Source organism: Notolabrus celidotus, chromosome 5 (genome assembly GCF_009762535.1).
Source record: "Notolabrus celidotus isolate fNotCel1 chromosome 5, fNotCel1.pri, whole genome shotgun sequence".
NCBI classification, from domain to species: Eukaryota; Metazoa; Chordata; class Actinopteri; order Labriformes; family Labridae; genus Notolabrus; species Notolabrus celidotus.
The window spans coordinates 24934534-24954365 of record NC_048276.1 but is presented as its reverse complement, the minus strand read 5'-3'; the positions used below and the strand labels follow the sequence as shown (position 1 = coordinate 24954365).

The following is a 19832-nucleotide window of genomic DNA, read 5'->3' as shown; positions in this document are numbered from 1 at the left end:
CCACATCACTTCTTACTCCTGGACTGAGGAAATGTTTTAAAAGACAGGCATACATTTTTTAGTGACACCTGCAGTATGTAAACAACACAGTGTTCACATGCTTACTCCAACATCTGCTGCCTGTTGTTACCTGGAACTATGACAGGAACACTGCAGGTGCATCCACAGTTTGTTTACCTCTTCAAGCTCACCACTGTGACCAGCAGGTGTTGATGTATCTTCAGACAAAACAGGAGTTAACTAATCTGACAAAACAACATTTTCAACTTTATAATGAAGCAATCTAAGTCATGATGTTACTTGATGTTACTCTTGTCGATGTCTCCTCCAGTACTGCCACTCACCTGACCTGAGCCCCCTACCTGCTCACCTGTCCTGAGGAAACGATCCCGTTCATCCACCCCCCAGCTGAGCCCCGAAGCTGACAGCAGCATGGTGGAGAAGGGGTCCGTAGACCAGTCCACAGACCGCTCTCCCAACACCACCGAACCACAGCAGACATCTCGCAGCTGTTCTCAGTCTGTCCACCCCCCAAACCTCAGCACCCGAGGGGGCAAGAACTCCAAGGTGAGCAGTAGCAGCTGTTAGCTTAGCATTACTCTGACAACAGCACGATGACAGACAAAACAGAGAGATCTTTTTGACATCACACAGTAACATAATGTCAGCACTAGGGTTGCCAACTGTCCCGTATTAGCCGGGACAACCCATATATTGGGCTAAATTGGTTTGTTTCATACGGGACATCAATTGTCCCGTATATTGATTATTAACTCTTGTAAATACAGCCGCCTGCACTCTACAGATCCCAGATCAGATAAATGGCAGTGGGCCAGTGGCAGATCATGTGCCAATCACACCGCCTGTCATCTAATCTCAGGCTCCCTCACACGCATCAGTTGTACAGCGCAAATGTGCCATGTCCTGCAAAAAAAGTGTGGAGATAATTTTCTCTCTGATGGCCATTAAATGGTCAGACTCAAGAAACAGATGCAGCACAGAGCTGATCAAACATTAACTTCAAATATCCGTAAACTGTGACTTGTCATGTAAGGACTTCTCTCTGGCTGTGCTAAAGGAAACAAGATTGTTTGAGTCAGTCAAGAGCATTGAGTCATACTCCTCTTTTGCATTACATTTTTATTCTGCCTGTTTTTTGATGTAAAGAGCCAAATTGTGGTTTCGTTGAGGTTGATTCATGTGAGGTTGCATAATGGTACAGTAAGGATTAAAGGGAATATACATACTTTCTGCATTTCCAGTTGAATCCGAATATAAATATATGCTGAATTCACACATCATGCTCACACCACCATGGCACCGTGCACCTGTCCCTTATTTAGTAGTGAGAAAGTTGGCAACCCTAGTAAGCACTAATACTACTAATGTCAGTAACATAATGAGAGCACTAATGCATGATATGATAGACCAGCTGCTACAGTCATTTTTAGAAGACTTAACAGTAACATCTGATTCTAATGAAGATGAAACATCATCTGTAATACAGTATAAACATGAAGCCCCATGGAATTTTAACATTGAAGGAAAATTCAAAGTAAAAGTGTAAATTTTTCAAAAAATAAAATAAAACAACAATAAAACAAGATGTTGCTTGTCTTAACATTTTGAGTCTTACAAAAAAATAAATCAAGTGCACCGCAAGGATAAACATTCTGAAGCCGGTTTCAAAATTGAATGACTTAACATTAATCCAAATCAAAACTGTCTTGAAAATAAAATGAAAGAAACCTGTGCTTCAAGGAAGAGCAAGGTTCTTTAAAACTTTACAATCAAGAACAAGAACTTTTAAAAAGTTTGAAAAGTTACAGGTAGACAGATCAGCGTCTCTGCAGGATGCAGGCCTCTTTTTGAAGATACATTTTTGATTGATATTTCAGGTCATCTGCTCGAAATACGTATGAGAGTCTACACATTTATATAGTCTATACTAGCATGCAGCTAGCAGCATAAGCCATGCTGAATACCTGCCAGGTGTCATTCATCCAACTTTGGCTACCATAAAACATAGCGCTTGGTTACTCTCTGCAACTCTCAATACCTCTCAGCTCCTCCTGGGATGTGAGCGGTTGTTCACTGTCTCCATAATAAACCATGCTCATGTTCCCGTTCCCGTAGTTGCAAAACGAGCAGTTCAGCACCATTCTTAAAAATATAAGTGTGTTCAATAAATGTACAACAGTGCATGCAATCCAAGATTTAATTTGATCAGCAGCAAAAACCAGCTAATAGTGAAAATTGGAAGGGACAGCTCTACCAATCAGTTATCTTTATCAATAAAGCTCAAATTCACAACACGTTATCCCAAGACGATTTACTAACAGGGTAGGTCTAGACTGTACTAAAGGTTGCATTATTAATAAAGACCCAACATCAAGACAGGATAAGATCCAGTCCCATCTTACAGACAGGACTCAGTCTGATCTCATCTTAATCCACCATGAGCAGAGCACTTTGCAGCATTTAGCTAGTTACAATGGCAAGGACAAACTTCCTTTAACAGGCAGAAACCTTGAACAGTACCAGACTCATGTTAGACAGTCATCTGCTGAGACTGTGTTGGAGTTGAAAAGAGGGATAGAGGGAGATGTAGAAAGAGATAGAGACAAATAACAGTAAATAAACAGCTGCAATCAGACTCTTGTGACTTGAGATTGCACGAGAACACTCTAAAGCAACACAGTGGTGACAAAAAGTGGTCGTGTAAACTTAGCTAGCTTTGTTGCTGAAGGTTTTTGCTGATTATGGATGTACAGGAAGTCTCTTTCATGATTAAGGTTAATGGACAAAGTACTCTGTGAGCCACAACGGAGATATTAGCTGAAATACTGTGATACTACAGGGAGAAATTAGGAGCAAAGCTGAGTCAGCACTCAGGTTGTTCTGTCAGCAGGAAGTGTGGCCATAAAAAGGACAACTACATGTTCTTTCTGCACATTGAACATCAATAGGTCATCTCTGGGTCTCTTGCTGCTTTGTCTTTATGGCAAATCTTGTAAAGCTTTTACAGTGATTATGCTTTAAAGACTGTATTTTGTTATACAGTAATTCATTTATTGTTCTGCCCCTCTCTCTGCCATGGCTGCCTCCCCCTCCTCTCTACAATGATGTGAAAACAGAAGAGTCAGAGCTGGTACAATGTAAGTTCATCTGTTTCATTAAACTTTGTGATTTACCTGTCACCAGACTTCCAGCATGTATTATGTCTTTTCAGCAGCAGTTCATTGCACAAGATGAAGACTGTGAACATATGAGATTGTGTTAAAAGCTTCTTAAGTGTTTCACTGGCCCAAACAGCCAGAGGGTGCTGTTCCTGCAACATGAACAGAGCTGAGGTTCTAACAATGTCTGTCAGTGGATGAATGTGGTGTGATGGATTCAGTACTCTTTCCAAAGTAAACAATAGATTAAGAACATTTTCAGGGAGCAAGGAAATAAAACAACACTGCTTTCAGAACATATACAGATATAGTTCACATGCTGTATTCACAGGTATCAACAACTCTACAAAATGAATATATCAAGCCAACAGAGTGATTAACTGGCTTTTTTTTTTCTTTGATCCGTGTTGTCAGAAAAGGAAGAACATGTATGTGAACAATGGTTTTCACGTACGTCTTTATGTGTGTCTCTCGTAGCCTACGGGTCAGTGTGGGTGGAGGTTTCTCAGACCTCCACAGTGTGTCACAGCTCAGCAGCTTGTGTTTGTAGGAGAACAGGCAGACAGAAACATTGTACAGTGAGTTTTTCAATAACCAGTACTGAAGACACTGCTACATAACTCTTCACACAGCCTGCTCCACCAACATGCTGCTATCCAAAACGGGTTATCTCACTTAGAGCAGCAGACCGCTTCAAAAATGTGTCAGGAGCAGCTGATTGGATAAAAACTCAGAACACACTATTATGTCACGTTCACACCAAACGCAAACAGTAGCTTAATTTACACAAATAACTCATTCAGGTGTCATTATCGCATCAAAATCAAGTGTATGCAAGTGCCCAAGATGAAAAATTCTCCAGTCTGTTCTCATCAAATAAGATTGAGCTTGATTACATTGAATGGTGAAGCGGGTTACTCTAAAGGGTGCCATGCTAACCTGCTAGTAGAGCCAATAGCTGGAATCAAGTGATAGAGGTTTTCCCGATTTACCAGATTATCCGACTTCACTCACTTTCCTAACAGTGAGCTCTTTTTTATTCCTGCTCCCATAAAAAACAGGTAGCATCACAAAGTTCGGTGAAGCCACAAATAGATAGAATTAATTTGTCCTATACATTCCAGATGAATGAACCTTCACCGGTCCGTTCTTCGCATCATATGTCAAGGGGGGATCTGTGCGCTAATTGGCTATCGAAGAGCGAATGATTTTGCTGAAGTTCAGATTTTTCAACTCTTGCGAATAAGTGAATGAAACAGATTAAGTGTTTGGAGCATTGAATGTGTCACGAATTTGCACCTTTCATGTGTATAATTCACTTCATTTGCACAAAACACGCAATTTGCACTGCCCAGTACTCATCATTCCTGCCACCAAACCAGAACTCACGACTACTCATGTCTTTATATTGACTTTACATGTAATTCACTGAAGTATTAACCTTTATCTGTATGTTTATTTTAAAGCTCTTGAGAGTGCCCCCAGTGGACAAAGACAAAACATTTATTGAAGGAAGAATAGCAGATGGTTCACTTATTACAATCAATTCAACTTTTTTTAAGCAACCAAGCTTAGTTTTGAATTATTTGGGCTGATGTTTTGATCAAAGGACAATACATTCTCGCCGTTTTCATACGTCAAAGTTCATCATGAGTTCATAAGGCTTAAGCACAAAAATGAAAGGAGAGGGAATAGTGATTAATTTGGCTTTGTCTCCACACTGGAGAACATCTCTCTCTCTCTCTCTCTCTCTCTCTCTCTCTCTCTCTCTCTCTCTCTCTCTCTCAGACCACATGATTGTCAGCAGATCTGTCTCTTCATGGCTTAGTTTTGTCTGACTGAAAAAAAAACATGAAAACAAGACAAAGGTTGAATAAATTCCTTCATGTCCCATTCTGAGATTCTGACAAACACAAGGGATTGTGAGCTTTGACCTTTGGCTATCAAAATGTAGTGAGTCAAAGAGGATGTTTGTACCGAAACATTTCTCCCACAAGACTGGGATGGACCATCTCTTCACACAAAACCTCAACCCTCACTTGGTCCCCTTCATGGAAAACTCTATTGTGTTGTTTTTCTCAGAAAATCAACACAGAGGAGCGCGTGCATACACACACACACACACACACACACACACACACACAAACACACACACACACACGCATGCACGCACGCACGCACACACACACACACGCACGCACACACACCCACCCACAAGCATTCTACACAGAGACACACTCTTCTGATGAACTCTAGTAAACCTGGCCTCCTTAGACCTCTCTCTCTCTCTCTCTCTCTCTCTCTCTCTCTCTCTCTCTCTCTCTCTCTCTCCCTCCCTCCCTCTCTCTCTCTCTCTCTCTCTCTCTCTCTCTCTGACTCCTGTCTCTCCCTTTAATGAAAGCCCTAACACTGTGACACGGGCTCCTCCCATCTCCCTGACACAGATTTAGACTCCTCCCACCCACCCCAGACACAGACTGCTGTTACTCACCCGACAGCTTCACACATTCTGTCACTAAACAGTCTAAAGGGGAGCAGTGGAGTTATATTTCCTCACTTCTCATCGGTCTCAGGGTTGTCTGTGTTTATATGAGCTGAGTGCTGCTGCTGAAGGATGGGACGGTTCCCTGTTGCGTTCAGGAAAACTACTGATTGAAAGACTGAACAGTTTGAACATGACAGGCTGCCTGCTGTGTGTCTGCTCTCAGAGGATCTACATGCACTGTTGGAATACACCTAAAGCCTTATTTTTTTCCTCTGGGATAACAGATCAGCATTTATGTGCATTTACATCAAGGCATAATTGATTTTGAAGAAAATAATGTGGTATAAATGCTCAACCTATCCTTAAACAATATCATTAGAGATTGAATTCTGCACACCCATTTTGTGGATTTCATCAGAAAACATCCACAGCAGGTCAGTCTGGAGTGACTGCAAACTGCATCAGTTAAAGTGTTTGCTTTACTGCTGGATACTACTGAATGTGTGTTTAGTGATGAAATGAACCATCCTGTTTCACTCCTGGAAAATGAATACAAAAAAGGTTTCATGTAAAAAAAAAACTGACTGAAGGACAAAACATGAGAGAGGAGCGAAGGAGGGTAAAGAGGAGAAGGATGGAGGCTGTGCAGAGTCAGGCATTATCGGCTCTGATGGACTCGGAGCACATCCCTGCTGTAAGTATCTTGATAGTTACTGTCACATAAGGGCTGGCTGTGGCTCAGTGGTAGAGCCAGTCATCCCTTAAACAGAAGGTTGGGGGTCCCACAGTCCAGTTTGTGTGAGGTCAGGATGAGTTGATGTGTGAACACAGCAGGTAAAAGTCTAAACTTTCACATTGAGCACAGTTTCTCTGCTTGTTACTCTTTGCTGCTCACCTCAGTTCTCTGTATCATGCATTATCTTTTGCAATGTTGTGTTTGTGTTGAGGAAACGTCATGTTAGAGAGATATTAACACAGAAACAAGAGACACTTAACACTCCTCTGCACATTAAACCCACCCCCCTTTCCCCTCTCAGTTTACCTAGTGTTTTAAGTTGAGAGAGCTTCTGATGGAGGAAATGTCTGCTGTGAGGTTCATGTGTTAACAGGAAGTTCCTGAATTTCCTGAATCTATGTAAAAAAAAATGTCAGGAGTTTATGTGTGAAAAGGTGAACACATTATCGCTGAAGAGTTCTTGTGAGTGTTGTGAGAAGTTTTGGAGGACATAAATAAAAGTGGTAACTTTTGGAGGAAAAAAGTTACCCTCCTTAAAGCCAGTCTGGTTAGATGATTAAATCCCAATGTGAGAAAGTCTGCCTCATAGATTAACTGTGTGATGATACATACACACACTCTGTGTCCTTGTCTTTGTGTCCTCTGCAGGTCCTCAGTCCTACTTACAAACAGCGAAATGAGGACTTCAGGAAGCTGTTCAAGCAGCTGCCCGACACTGAGCGTCTCATTGTGGGTGAGTCTGAACCCCACAGAAAAGAACAAATCCATGGATTAATGTTTAGTTTTTTTCAGTTAAAATATTCATTCTAGTTTTTCTCTTGTGACAACAAAGATTAAGTGGCATCACAGACATGTCATGCGATGCTGGTGATAAACAACCACAACTCAAAACAAGAAGATTTCATATCTACCCAAAGTACTCTGCATTTGTATGAACTAAACTGACCAAGATAAAATGTAATTATTGTTGTAAACAGAAGACACTGTTATTGTTTTTATTTATTTTTTATTTCTGTTTACAAAACCTTTTTTACATTTTTTTTTTTTACAATTTTGTATAATTTTGTTAACAGCAATAACCTCTGCATGCAGCAGTTTCCTGTCACATGACTTTGGAACAGACTATGCACACAACTTTTTTGAGCTTTGATGTTTCCCAACACAATCTTAATCTCTTGACCTTTGACCTCAAACTCCCTGCAGAATACTCGTGCGCCCTGCAGAGGGACATCCTGCTGCAGGGTCGACTCTACCTCTCAGAGAACTGGATCTGTTTCTACAGCAACATCTTCAGATGGGAAACTCTGGTGAGGAAACTGATCCAACAGAAACACTCCTACAGTCCTTGCTACGGCCTCATGATCACGAGACAAATCACAGACGTGTTGATGGAGCACAACTTTGGATTTATTTATTGTACAGATCACCATTACATCTTATTCACAGTAATTGTTTCACAAACAGACTGTGAGGAGGGTTTTAAATGACTGAAGACTCCACATTACTTATGAATGCACAATCATCGACATACTTCAATAGTTTAGAATAAAACATTCAAAGTTCTCCAGAGGAGGAGATTAAATAAAAATGAGAGATGGAAGATTTCCCTGTTTCAAACTTTACTATGTGAAATGTGTTCAGTAACTGAACGACTCTTGGTTAAAATGAATCCTAACTTTAGTTTTTTATTTTCCAGCTGGCTGTGAGACTGAAGGACATCTGCTCCATGACCAAAGAGAAGACAGCCCGTCTCATCCCCAATGCTATCCAGCTGTGCACAGACAATGAAAAGGTAGGAGCTCCAATCTTCACCACAGGTGAAGGTCTAAATAAATTTCATATTATTGACTGTTTTGAATGATAAGACTGTTAGAGTGGATTTTGGTCTGGCACATCAGACTCTACTTCATTACTATTTACTGATGATGAGCTCATAGATCCCTCATCCAGCTCCCTTTCTCTGTCTCTTCAGCACTTCTTCACCTCCTTTGGAGCGAGGGATCGGACCTACATGATGATGTTCAGGCTGTGGCAGAATGCTCTGCTTGAAAAGGTTAGATCGCTCACACTTTTCGATCTCTTGGTGTGCTGTTCAGGAACAGAGTAGACTGCATAATTATCCGTTCATTCATTTATCCGGAAAGAGAGAAAGAATGTTGAGTGCAGTTCTCCTCTGTGCACAGATTCACTCCTGCAGGTTCATACTCCTAACGTCCTAATATTGTTAGAAATATGACTTTTACATATTCAAAAGTGGAGTGAAATATGTTGAGGGGAAGACTGATTTGGTAATGACTTTATCATTAAAGTATTGTCAATGTTTTACTACTTTCTCAAATATAAATACTTTGAGTCTCTTTTTTGTGGGTATATTTTTTCAGTGCACAAGGAAGTTTAATAAACACACAAAGCTGAATTATCTCAATGACTCTGATGTAGAAATGACACTCAGCAGCTGATAGACTTTTTTGAGATATTCTCATTGTTTTAGCAAAGCTATGAGGAGTTTTGAAAGTTTATCTAAAATAGAAACTCTGTGTCTACAGAGCTATTTTGATTAATTTCTGCAAGTATCTTATGTTTCATGTCTCTAAAATATGTGCAATCTAATGTTATATAACTTATGAGTCTTATAATCATGCTTGTATAGTTTTTATTTTTACTTTTCTTATATCTGTGTTTACTCTGCACATATCTAACATAATGTCAGCATCCACAGATATACACCATGATGACCCACAAGACAAAAACTGAGACCTTAGGCTGAAAAATAAAAACAATAAAAAGGCCTGAGATGTTTTGTTTTTTATGTAACTTAAGCTAAGTTACCGCAAACAACTTTCCATTCTGTTTCATAAAACTAAACATCACTACATCAAGTGATTGTAAGACGTAATAGTTCACACATGTACAGTTTGTTTGGACAGGTCGTTGGTCACATCACAGCATACTTCTTCACACACACTCACACACACACAAATCTGATCCGTGTTGCATGTTCCTCTCTCACTGGTCCCCTCACAGCCTTTATGTCCCAAAGAGCTGTGGCATTTTGTCCATCAGTGTTATGGTAATGAGCTTGGCCTGACCAGTGATGATGAGGACTACGTCCCTCCTGATGAAGACTTCAACACCATGGGGTGAGTTTGAAATACAACCACAAAAATCCCAATCACAGTTCTTCCATCTTTTGTTCCATATCAATCCTTCCCTGTTCATCACCAGTCAGTATTCAGTGCAGCCTTGATGCAGGAATGATGTGCAGTGAGAGGGTTGTTTTAGCAGATTGGAAGCCTGACATGAAGTGGGAGGCTTCTTGTCTCAGCCTCAAACTGGTGGTCTTACCTACATAATGGTGGATGTAAACCTCAGTCCAGTTACTGTATCCTTTTTTAATGCTTTTTGGGACTCATGGAGAATTCAAAAACCCATGTGTAAATGTGTTTTAAGGAAAGTGTGAGTACACATATAAGTTAGTTTTTACTGCAACTGGATTATATCCACAATGTTGGATGTCAGACCACAGGCATCTCTATTCTTGGCAAGCTACAATCTACAATACAGTCTGTATATAGGGTCACATCTCAAGCACAGTCTGTTCTTCCTAGCAACTGTCTGCTACAATAAAATAACAGACTGTGAAAATGAACAGACATGAAAAGTTAACTTTGACATGACAGATTCTTTTTAACTGAAAAATGTGAGCAGAATAATTTTAAAAAAGCACATGTAAGGGGATCAAATAAATTTCATATCATATTGTTGATAGAACAGTCAAATTATTGTTTTAGGTGACATGCAGATAATCGTATTAATGTGCACAGTTAAATAAATTGATTGTGTTTGATGTGTTGGCCATATGTATTGCCCCCCCCCTCCATCACAGCCTTGCTCATACATATGTGCAGCCCTGTGCGGGCAGTGTGCAGCCGACTGGTAACCTTGACCTACAGCTGCTGTCCTGCTCTGTGGTGCAGGTTCTGTGAGGAGCTGCCTGTGGAGGAAAACAACAAGGAGCACCATGACACCAGGGACACCGAGGCCAGGTCAGAGGTCTGCCCCGCCCTGCCCCACGGAGCCCCACCCACACCCCAAGAACTGCCCAGCATTGACTGCTCAGTCCCTGTGAGTGTTATGAATATTTTAAAAAACAAAACAAAAACAAAGAAAAAACAGAATAAACGTTACAAAGATTGTAATAGTAAATGTAGAAGTGATCAGTTTGACCTGGATATTTGGCACTGCACTGGTTTGGTTCTGTTTGAAAATAGAGATACAATAATCAGAACAAATGCACATAACGGTGTTCTCTCAGCCAAATAAAGCCAGGCAGATATGAACCCACTGTCCATGTAGGCTCTGACTCCTGTCATACAGAGTGCTGAGTGCTAAGGGAGCAGACAAACAGATGTGAGCAGGACCTTCTCTGTTGAGGAGGGTTTTTAAGAAGCTATTAAGAGGAAAGTTGTAAAGTTAAGAGGTTGCAATCTGCTGTCAATCACTTGTAGGTGTTTTTAAGAGTTGTCAAGCTGTTATAAAGATGTTGTTGAGTTATTGTTATGGAGGTGAAAGACAGGGAGGACAAGTAAAAGATACAGTAAGCATCCCAGAAAACGTCACATCCGGTTTGCACTGAGGGGGGAAACAAACCAATAGACACAATGCTGAAGAGCTGCATTTCTGCACGACACATAGACTAAGAAATCTGAAACTACATGCATGTAGTAATTGACCTATCCCATGCCTCAATTTTGAGATTTTTCGGCACTGCCTTAATCTTTTGAAAACCTCTCTCTGTTACTCCTGTACTGCGTGAAAGTGGATCACTAACTTATCCTCACAGTATAAATTGTTGTTCTGGTCCTGCAGTATGACCTTCCCCCTGTAGAGGATGTATCCAGTCTCCTCCCTGATGCAGACCTCCTGACCATCCCTGTGCCCGAACACCACAGCAGCCAGTGCAGCAGCCGCGCCCCCTCCCCAACACCTGACCTCAAAGACGGCAAGGAGCCGCCCACAGAGCTCAGCGACTCCTCTGAGTCACAGGACGAAGGTGAGTCGTATCAACCCACTACAAAGAATAACAGGTTCAACATGTGGAGGACTAAATGAAGGTTTTTCACATGCTTACCTGTTGAGTTTGTTCATACAGGTGAGGTTCAGGCATTCCAACAGGACCTGAACGGCAGGCAGTACATCAACAAGGTGTACGAGTTTGGTGTGGACCAGATGTACGACCTGATTTTCACTGAGTCTGACTTCATGAGGGACTTTCAGGAGCAGAGGAAGTTCTCAGGTAAACACATCAAACTGCAGAAAGCTCTCCTGATAAATGAAAGCAGAGGATAAGATGTGAACAACACAGCTCATGTAACAGACAAACAAACAGAGAGGAAACACATTGCTGCAGAGCCTAACTATTCACCAAACATTGCACAGGGTCCCTATACATCTCATGTTTTCTCTCCAGATGTGGTTCCTCAGCCCTGGAGGAAGGAGCAGGATGGTAGCCAGACCAGAGAGATCATGTACACCATCGCCCTGAATAACCCTCTGGCTCCAAAGACAGCAACAGTGACGGAGACTCAGGTCTTACTCAGTCTGAACTCATTACTTCTTATCAGTGTGACACTTCCTGCAGCTGTCTGTGTGTTAGTCTGTCAGCAAGCAGCTTTATATATATATGTGTGTGTGTGCGCCGTCCTGATTCAGACCCTGTACAAGGACAGCCAGGAGAACAAATGCTACATCATCGATGCAGAGGTGATGGCCCATGATGTGCCCTATCATGACTACTTCTACACGCTGAACCGCTACACACTCACCAGAGTGGCAAAGAACAGGTGCCGGCTTAGGTGAGCAGGACCATATTTCACAGAGGAAAAAATCTACTTCTGCTGTTTTCTCTCCTTTCGCAATTTAGTTTGTTTACGCTCATTACTTTTGCATGCAGAGCGCTGCTCCCTGCTCCTATCGGTCCGTGTCAGTCATAGCAGACACAGGGAAAAATAAAACAAGCTAGACTTTCTGTCGAGAGGTTGTGAAGCTTCCCAGACATGTTCTTGATTATTGTTCACTATGACACACTACAAAGAAAAAGCTGTGGAGTTTCCAGGCCAATGGGTCTGCCTCTGCAAGATTGGGCTATAATCAAGTTTAAATTGTTAGGATCTCTTAAAGAAGTTGAATATCTACCTTTGATGAAGCTACTGATTGTGAATTAGTGAGAGAGACTACAATTTGGAGGAGGAGAGATTTTTTTTCTCTGGGTTTTAGCAATTTTCTGCCTGTGTGTGTGTATTTGTCCATGTAGGGTTTCTACAGAGCTGCGGTACAGGAAGCAGCCGTGGGGCCTGGTGAGGAGTTTCATAGAGAGAAACTCCTGGAGTGGACTGGACGAGTACTTCAGAAACTTAGGTCAGTAACACACATCTCTCTAACTGTGAGCCACCCTCTGTTCCTTCTGAGTACCTGTCACCCTGTCATTTATGCAGAAACAGATTTAACTTATTAAACATGATCAGGGGCGCCGTTGGCCGAACGGTCTAAGCATGTGCCCCATATACAGAGGCTATAGCCCTCGTTGCAGAGGTCACAGGTTCGATTTCAGCCTCGACCATTTACTACATGTCCTCCCTCGCTCTCTACCCCCAACATTTCCTGTCTCTCTCTAGCTGTCATATCCATTAAAGGCCAAAATGCCAAAAACATAACTTAAAAAAAAAAAAGTAAACATGATCAAGCTAAAAACTGCAGTTGCAGACTGGTCAGAACTGAGCAGACCCCAGGGTTGGATTTGATGAAGGACAGTATTGAGTTATTTTTATTGTTTGTGGAAGTGAGGACCTCCTGCTGGACCTCCTTCTCTTTCTCCTCTCTTTCCTCTCCATTCCCACCATGTCTTAATTGTACCTGGAGCCCCAGTCATTAGAGCTGCCATGAATCTCCTCTTTAATGTTTAAATATTCTTATGTCAGCATAATTTTCTTATTGTTGTGTAACTTTGAAGACTCCAGACAAATGTACACAGTAAAGAAATAAAGTTAACAAAGGGAGCACTCAGCCTGAAGTATGAGGACCAAATGTTACTACAGCAATCAACCAAACCAGTCCATGTATCTGAACTCCTCCAGTCTCTGCTCTGCTCTCCCGTATCCTCCTCTGCAGAGTCGGAACTCAGTAAGCTAGATGTGGTGTTGGTGGAGTCCCAAGGAACGGGCAGCAGCCGGCGAAGGAGGAGGAGGCAGCTGGTGGTCCATCACTTGAGGGGGCCTGGGAGCCTGGAGCAGGCTTTAAACGCCCTCCCCAGACCTGAGGATGAGGAAGAGGACATCATCAAACATGTGGCAGGTCAGCTGAGCTCAAATTTGGCTTTTGACAGAGCAGTGATTATGGGATATGTAGATTCTGTCATACTTGTGTCACAGTCTATCTGTCTGATTATCATGCAGGTTCCACCCAGACCAGACAAACAGCTGATGCTCCGGGAGGATTTGCACTGTACAACTTCTCCAAACTGCTGCTTCTCGTCAGCTTGGTGTAAGTTATTCTTTCACCTGTGTGTCACTGTATGATCCCTCCTCCATCACACAGATAATCCAAGAAACACACGTCACATCCTGTCTGCTACACCAGTTCAAGAAACGACAGGAAGTCTGTTTTTCATTAAAAAACATGAAGCAGCTTCAGAGTCACAAACTAGCAGTGAGCAGCAGTTATGTAGTGAGTTTTCATCTTTTGGAGTAACTTCTTATCATATTTGTTGTAATCTTGTTTTTCTCTGTTCTTGTCTTCTTTTGCATCCCAGGATCTCCATCAGGTATGTCTCTTACCTGATCCTGGTTGTTAAACAGCATCAGGTGACTCAGGATATCAACCTCTGATGTAACCTATGTGATTTCTCTGCCCCTCTGTCTGCAGCCTCATAATGCTGGTGTTCCTGAACATCATGTTGTTCTACAAGCTGTGGATGCTGGAGTTCACCATGCATAGCCTTGTTACCTCACAGGGACTCAGACCACAGGACAGGTAACCAGACACATGAGCACAGGGGGTCTGGGACTTTGGTTGTTACAGAGAAGGGTGTGACACTGAACCTGATAACACCAGACAACCAGTTCAAGATGAGCACTGTCCAGGTGTTATTCAGGATCAGGTATCAGGTTGTTCTCTTATGAGCTAACTTTATGTGATTCACCACAGCTTTCTGTCAGGGAGCATGAGCTTAGATAACAAGTGGTCTTCACAAAAATTCAGGTCTGTGTCGGACACACTTAATCTGCTTTTCAAACAGAAGTACCAGGAACTTTTAGCTCCAGGAACTCCTCTTCAACTAAATGGTTCCTGCGGCCCATTGTTGTTTGCATTTCCACCGGGGCCTGAAGTCCTGTGAAGATGCAAATTAAGCCAGTGACATATGGAAAGGAAATCAAAGTTATTGCACTGCACCATTAGACCAGTAGAGGGCAGTAAGGAAGAGACGAAGGCCATACAGCAAAGATCAGCATCAAGCAGATTTGTGTCTCAGTGAAAGCGTTTGATCTAGAGCAGATTGCTAGATTGTTAGTCACTCTTGCATGCAGATATCTGTTTTTAGAGATAATTAAATCATCAGATCCTGCTGATGGCAGCCCAGGTGTCATTACGCTGGATTGTGTTCCTGCAAACACCAAAGCCTGATGATACCTGATCAAACTGTCTGTAAATAATAATTGGATGTGATTATTATAATCTAGGAAAAACTGTTTGAGGGGAGAGAACCTTCCTGATGTATGTAGATGATTACAGGATGTACAGGCATTACACAGGACAGGGATGAGATAGTGATCTTATCTGGATGAACTGCTCTGCTGACTCCTGTGACTCCTGCTCAGAGCGCTGGTAGATCTTCGGGGCTTACACAACAATTTCCTGTAATACAGCGCTCAATAACACAAAGATGTAAAAGAGACAAGCAGAGTCTGTCTTGATCTTTGAGATTTACTCGACATCATACCCAGATACAGCAGGCCCAGGCTTGTTTCTGCAGCAGACACTGAATAAGAGTCCATCCTGTCTCACTTTATACCCCCTCTTTGTGGAGCTTATTCAAGCAGTCATCTCTCTCTTCACCTTTAACTGGATTTTCCACAATTATGTTTCATCCCTTCATTATTTTGAAGTACCTTTTTAAAGTACATCTTTAAACATCCACACTTGAACCTAATGCTGTCTCAGCATGTTTCTTCGTTTCTTAAATATGGACAAGATTAGGACTCTGCTCTTAAACCTGAATATGTTTCCTATACAGTTTATTACACTGTTACAGAAGGTGACTTGGGATCACAACTGTCAGGTCTAGGTTACACACAATACACAAAAAGATCACCTTAATGTGGGAAAACTGAATGTGTGAATCTAGTCTAATCTACTGTGTGACTTAGACTTGAGACAGGGCAGAGGCTTGTGTCGGGTGAAGCGTCATGATAGTATCAGTGTCATTTTTTGATTATCCCACACTCTGAGTAACTCACTGTCTGTCATCAGCAGAAGTTCTCAGACGCAGCTCGAATGGGTACAACTCCAGGACTCCCAGCAGCATTACGACAGCGATGAGCTCCAGAAGTGGAGAGAGATGATCCAATCATCAGTGCTGCTGCTGGATGAGGTGAGACAGCATGTCACACAGCTCATTCATGTTGTTAACTTGGCACCTTTATAATGCTACTTAAAGCTGGGGTTGGTAGTCAGATTTACATTAAAAAAATTGTTATACTGGTTAAAATGATTAGACAGAGTCCTGAGGAAATGCTACATTCAAATTCATGCTAGATTTCCGTGAACCCTAGCTTTAATAAGATATAAGAAACCTTAAAGGTGACATATCATGCAAAATCGACTTTTCAATGGTTCTCTACCTGAAATATGTGCCCATGGCATGTCTACAAACCCCCCGAAAATGAAAAAACTCCATTCTGCCACTGTTCTGATTTCTCCAACTTTCTGTAAATGTGTGCTGAAACGAGCTGTTTCAGTTTTCTGTGTTTTTCTTACGCCATAACGCCATCTGGTCTGTCACGGAAGTCAGAGCTCGGAGCTTGTTCAGCCCATAGACTGTATAAAATACAACTCAACTCTGTCTCCGTTTTTCATTACCTGCACACGTGTGCTAACAAGGAGCTTAGGAGGGAGGCAGCGGGTCTGTTCGCAGCCTTGTATATTCAGCCAACATGTAAACATTAGATCAACGTGCTGGACAGCCGAGGCCACATCCACTTCATGAGGGGGTGTGGTCAGAGAGCTCATTCTCATTTAAAGGCACAGACAGAGATAACAGCCTGTTCTGAGCAGGGCTGAAAAAGAGGGGTTTACAGGCATGCCCAAATCTGATTTCAAAGTGTAATTTGAGCAATAAACTTTAAAGACATGTTTTGGGGACCTCTTAGACCAATATATTTTGATGAAAAAGAACATAATATGTCACCTTTAAAGTAAGATTGATTAAGCCCAGCTTGGCCCCTTTGTTGAGAAACTGGCAGTAGAACCAGAACAGAAGCTAGGATAACTCTTGCAGACGAGGTAAACTCTACCAAGTAATTTAACTTATAACTTTGTCTTTTCACCCAGCTGAGAGCCTCCTTGCTTCACCTCCACAAGAGCATCAGCATCAGGGACCAAAACTCCCAGTCAGACAGGAGAAGAAAGCAGCAACACTGACGCTCTATGACCTTCAACAATCATCTCATGACTCCGAGCCTGTGCAGAAAAGGAGACACTATGAGGGCAGAGCTGGACTCAAGGCCTCACAGCTTAACTCACAGGGCCTCAGCTGAGACGCTGTCCCAAAGACACAACCATCAAGACCATCGGCACCATCCCATACGCCATGCTGCAGAGACGGGATGCCAGGAGGCAGAGACACAGAGGTAGTTCTTCTGCACAGTCTGAACTACAGTCTGAACAGGGCTTAATACACAGTCAGTGCACAGAGTGAGAGAATTGCTTTGTGGGATAACTTGGGTGGCTGCTGCGTCAAGGGGTGATCCAAGGGTCATGATGACTAAGTCTGGAGCAGAACCAGGAGCTGGTCCTGACTAAGGAGGGGTTCACTTCCTGAACAAGCAGGAGTGTGATGGTGATGGTGATGTAACAATACACTCCACACATGACAGGATATGTTTCACACTCCTGGGTTTACCATGTGACTTTTTCACAGTGCTTTCCAGGGGAGTAAGAAACCCAGTTCATGTTCAAGCGTCAGAGAAGAGATTTAATCAGAAATGGTTTTTGTGATGCTTTTATTTTTCCTTTTCCTTTTCATTGCCATACACAGGTAACTTAATTTCCTGTTTTGAAATGTGCTTTTACTTTGAAAGGACACAAAAGGCACTTCCAAAAAGGGTAAAGTTACAGGACTAAAAAATGAAAACACTTAAAGAAGTATCAAAAAAAAAACTGACGGATGTATTAATGCCTCCTGCAGAGGAATAAGCTCCTACAACGTCGATAGATAAGCTAGTAGATAAAAATGTGAAAATGGAGATCAGTTCTCCTTTGGCTGGCCGCCATGTTCGTACACGTCTGTTCGGCTACAGACAGATGAAACATAATGACGTACAACAAGAGAAGTCAAAGACAGATAGCGTCCTCTGCTGTTTGAAAAGGGTATCACACGTTTCCTATATCTGATATGTTTTGCTGATTTGAATCATCCTTCATGTTAGCTGAATTCCAGCTGTCTCATCAGCTGCAGTTACATCTCTTGTACCCTTGTGAACGCAGCAGCTTGACGAGGGCACTTTGTTTATTTTAAAGAACTTAAAATAATACAACATATAGAAGATAAGAAGGTATGCAATACAGACTAATTCGAAAAAGTCCACAACAAACTGCATGAAGCCGAGACAGGCGGGAGCAGGGAGCAAATAAAAAATCTATGGAAAACTGCAAGTGTGTGTGTGTGTGTGTGTGTGTGTGTGTGTGTGTGTGTGTGTGTGTGTGTGTGTGTGTGTGTGTGTGTGTGTGTGTGTGTGTGTGTGTGTGTGAGAGAGAGAGAGAGAGAGAGAGTCAGTCAGGGCAGCTCTTTTAGGTCAGATTTGGCAGAGGGGCTGGTTTCCCTGAAAGCTTTTTCTAAACTCTTCCGATTCCTTGGTTTACATGTCAAATTTCTGGAGCATGAAATAATATTCTAAATAATATATCATACAAAAGGCTAAAACTGGGGCATTGCAGCATTACATTTAACATGTGTTGATTTGCACGCAGAGAAAAACTTAAAGAGAGAAAAGGAGGGAGACATAGTTGAACATGGAATTACTCCAGATTTCCTAACATGTTGTCATGAGGATGAGGGGGATGTGTTCAATACAATCATTAACACTAGTCCTTCTAGTGTTTCCATGATGTCCTCTGGGCTCTAATCAGTAGTTTTTTCCATGTTTGATGTCATTTTATAGCATGTTATATCATAAAGTGAAATACGATGTGCCACCTCCCTGCACATTTCCCTCTATTCATAAACTCTGATCTGACAGAGTGCAGCTCACTTACCAGACATGACTCTTTCACTGTCACTGTGTGGAAGGGAAACACATCAGACACAGCTGAAATGATGTTTCAGCTCATGTCTGAATAGATTCTGCACACTCATGCAGAGCCAGTCTTTTTTCCTAAACTCCTCAAACAGATTAGTTTAATGAGCACAGACATCAACACACTCATAGACTCTTACCTTAATGTCCTAAGACTTTAAACCATGATGAGCAGACTGAAGAAGGGGTCAGATATCACTGATCTAGCTATCTTCTGGCTGCACAAGAAAACCTGATATATTACCCGTCACCCCCAGAGGCTAAAAAAAGTCCACAAATGTTAATTGTTTTTTCTTTAGTTATGATTTTGGGACATTTGTAGCTTTTATGAGATGGGTTTAAGAGAGACAGAAGCGTGTAAGTGGGAGTAAGAGGGAGTAATGGGACAGCCTCTTACGCACAAATGAAGGCGTGTTCCACTTCACACACTGTCTTTAGTTCTCTACAGAGGAACATGCGAGCCCTGCTGCTGCCCAATCAGAGCATCAATTAGCTGTTACCTGAAGCTATGTTAAACACTGCGCCTGTTAACATGCTTTATTTAACTGAATCCTGGTGGTCGTCTTAAATAAAACCTCCTGTATAATACCATAAGATAAGATATACTTTATTTGTCCCCCGTTGGGGAAAATTATTTTGTTACAACAGCTTACAACACAGGACAGGGGAATACAACAATGTCCATACTACCATATATGGAGTGCAAGGCTGTCTTATTAAGTTCTTATTAAAAAAATCATGTCAAACTTCATCCATCCAGACACAGGTTAGACTCAAACGCAGTTGTGTGAAAACAACAAAGTTCAGCTGAGTGCTGTTTGACCCCCAGGTGTCTGTGTCAGCTCTGATGTCACGGTGTGAGG

General features: G+C 42.0%; 1 protein-coding gene across 1 annotated transcript; it reads left to right on the top strand.

Annotated features, from left to right (window-relative positions):
- The first annotated feature begins 417 nt into the window (after positions 1-417).
- Positions 418-18350, top strand: LOC117812891 (protein Aster-B-like). Its single transcript, XM_034683881.1, has 20 exons — positions 418-567; positions 3138-3158; positions 7049-7133; positions 7604-7707; positions 8097-8192; positions 8373-8453; positions 9425-9540; positions 10354-10529; positions 10981-10985; positions 11270-11453; positions 11553-11696; positions 11871-11989; positions 12113-12255; positions 12714-12817; positions 13568-13750; positions 13852-13939; positions 14208-14219; positions 14321-14428; positions 15926-16046; positions 17006-18350. The coding sequence occupies exons 1-20, from the start codon at positions 433-435 to the stop codon at positions 17093-17095; spliced, it is 2115 nt and encodes a 704-aa protein (XP_034539772.1). The 5' UTR covers positions 418-432; the 3' UTR covers positions 17096-18350.
- The last annotated feature ends 1482 nt before the right edge of the window (positions 18351-19832 follow it).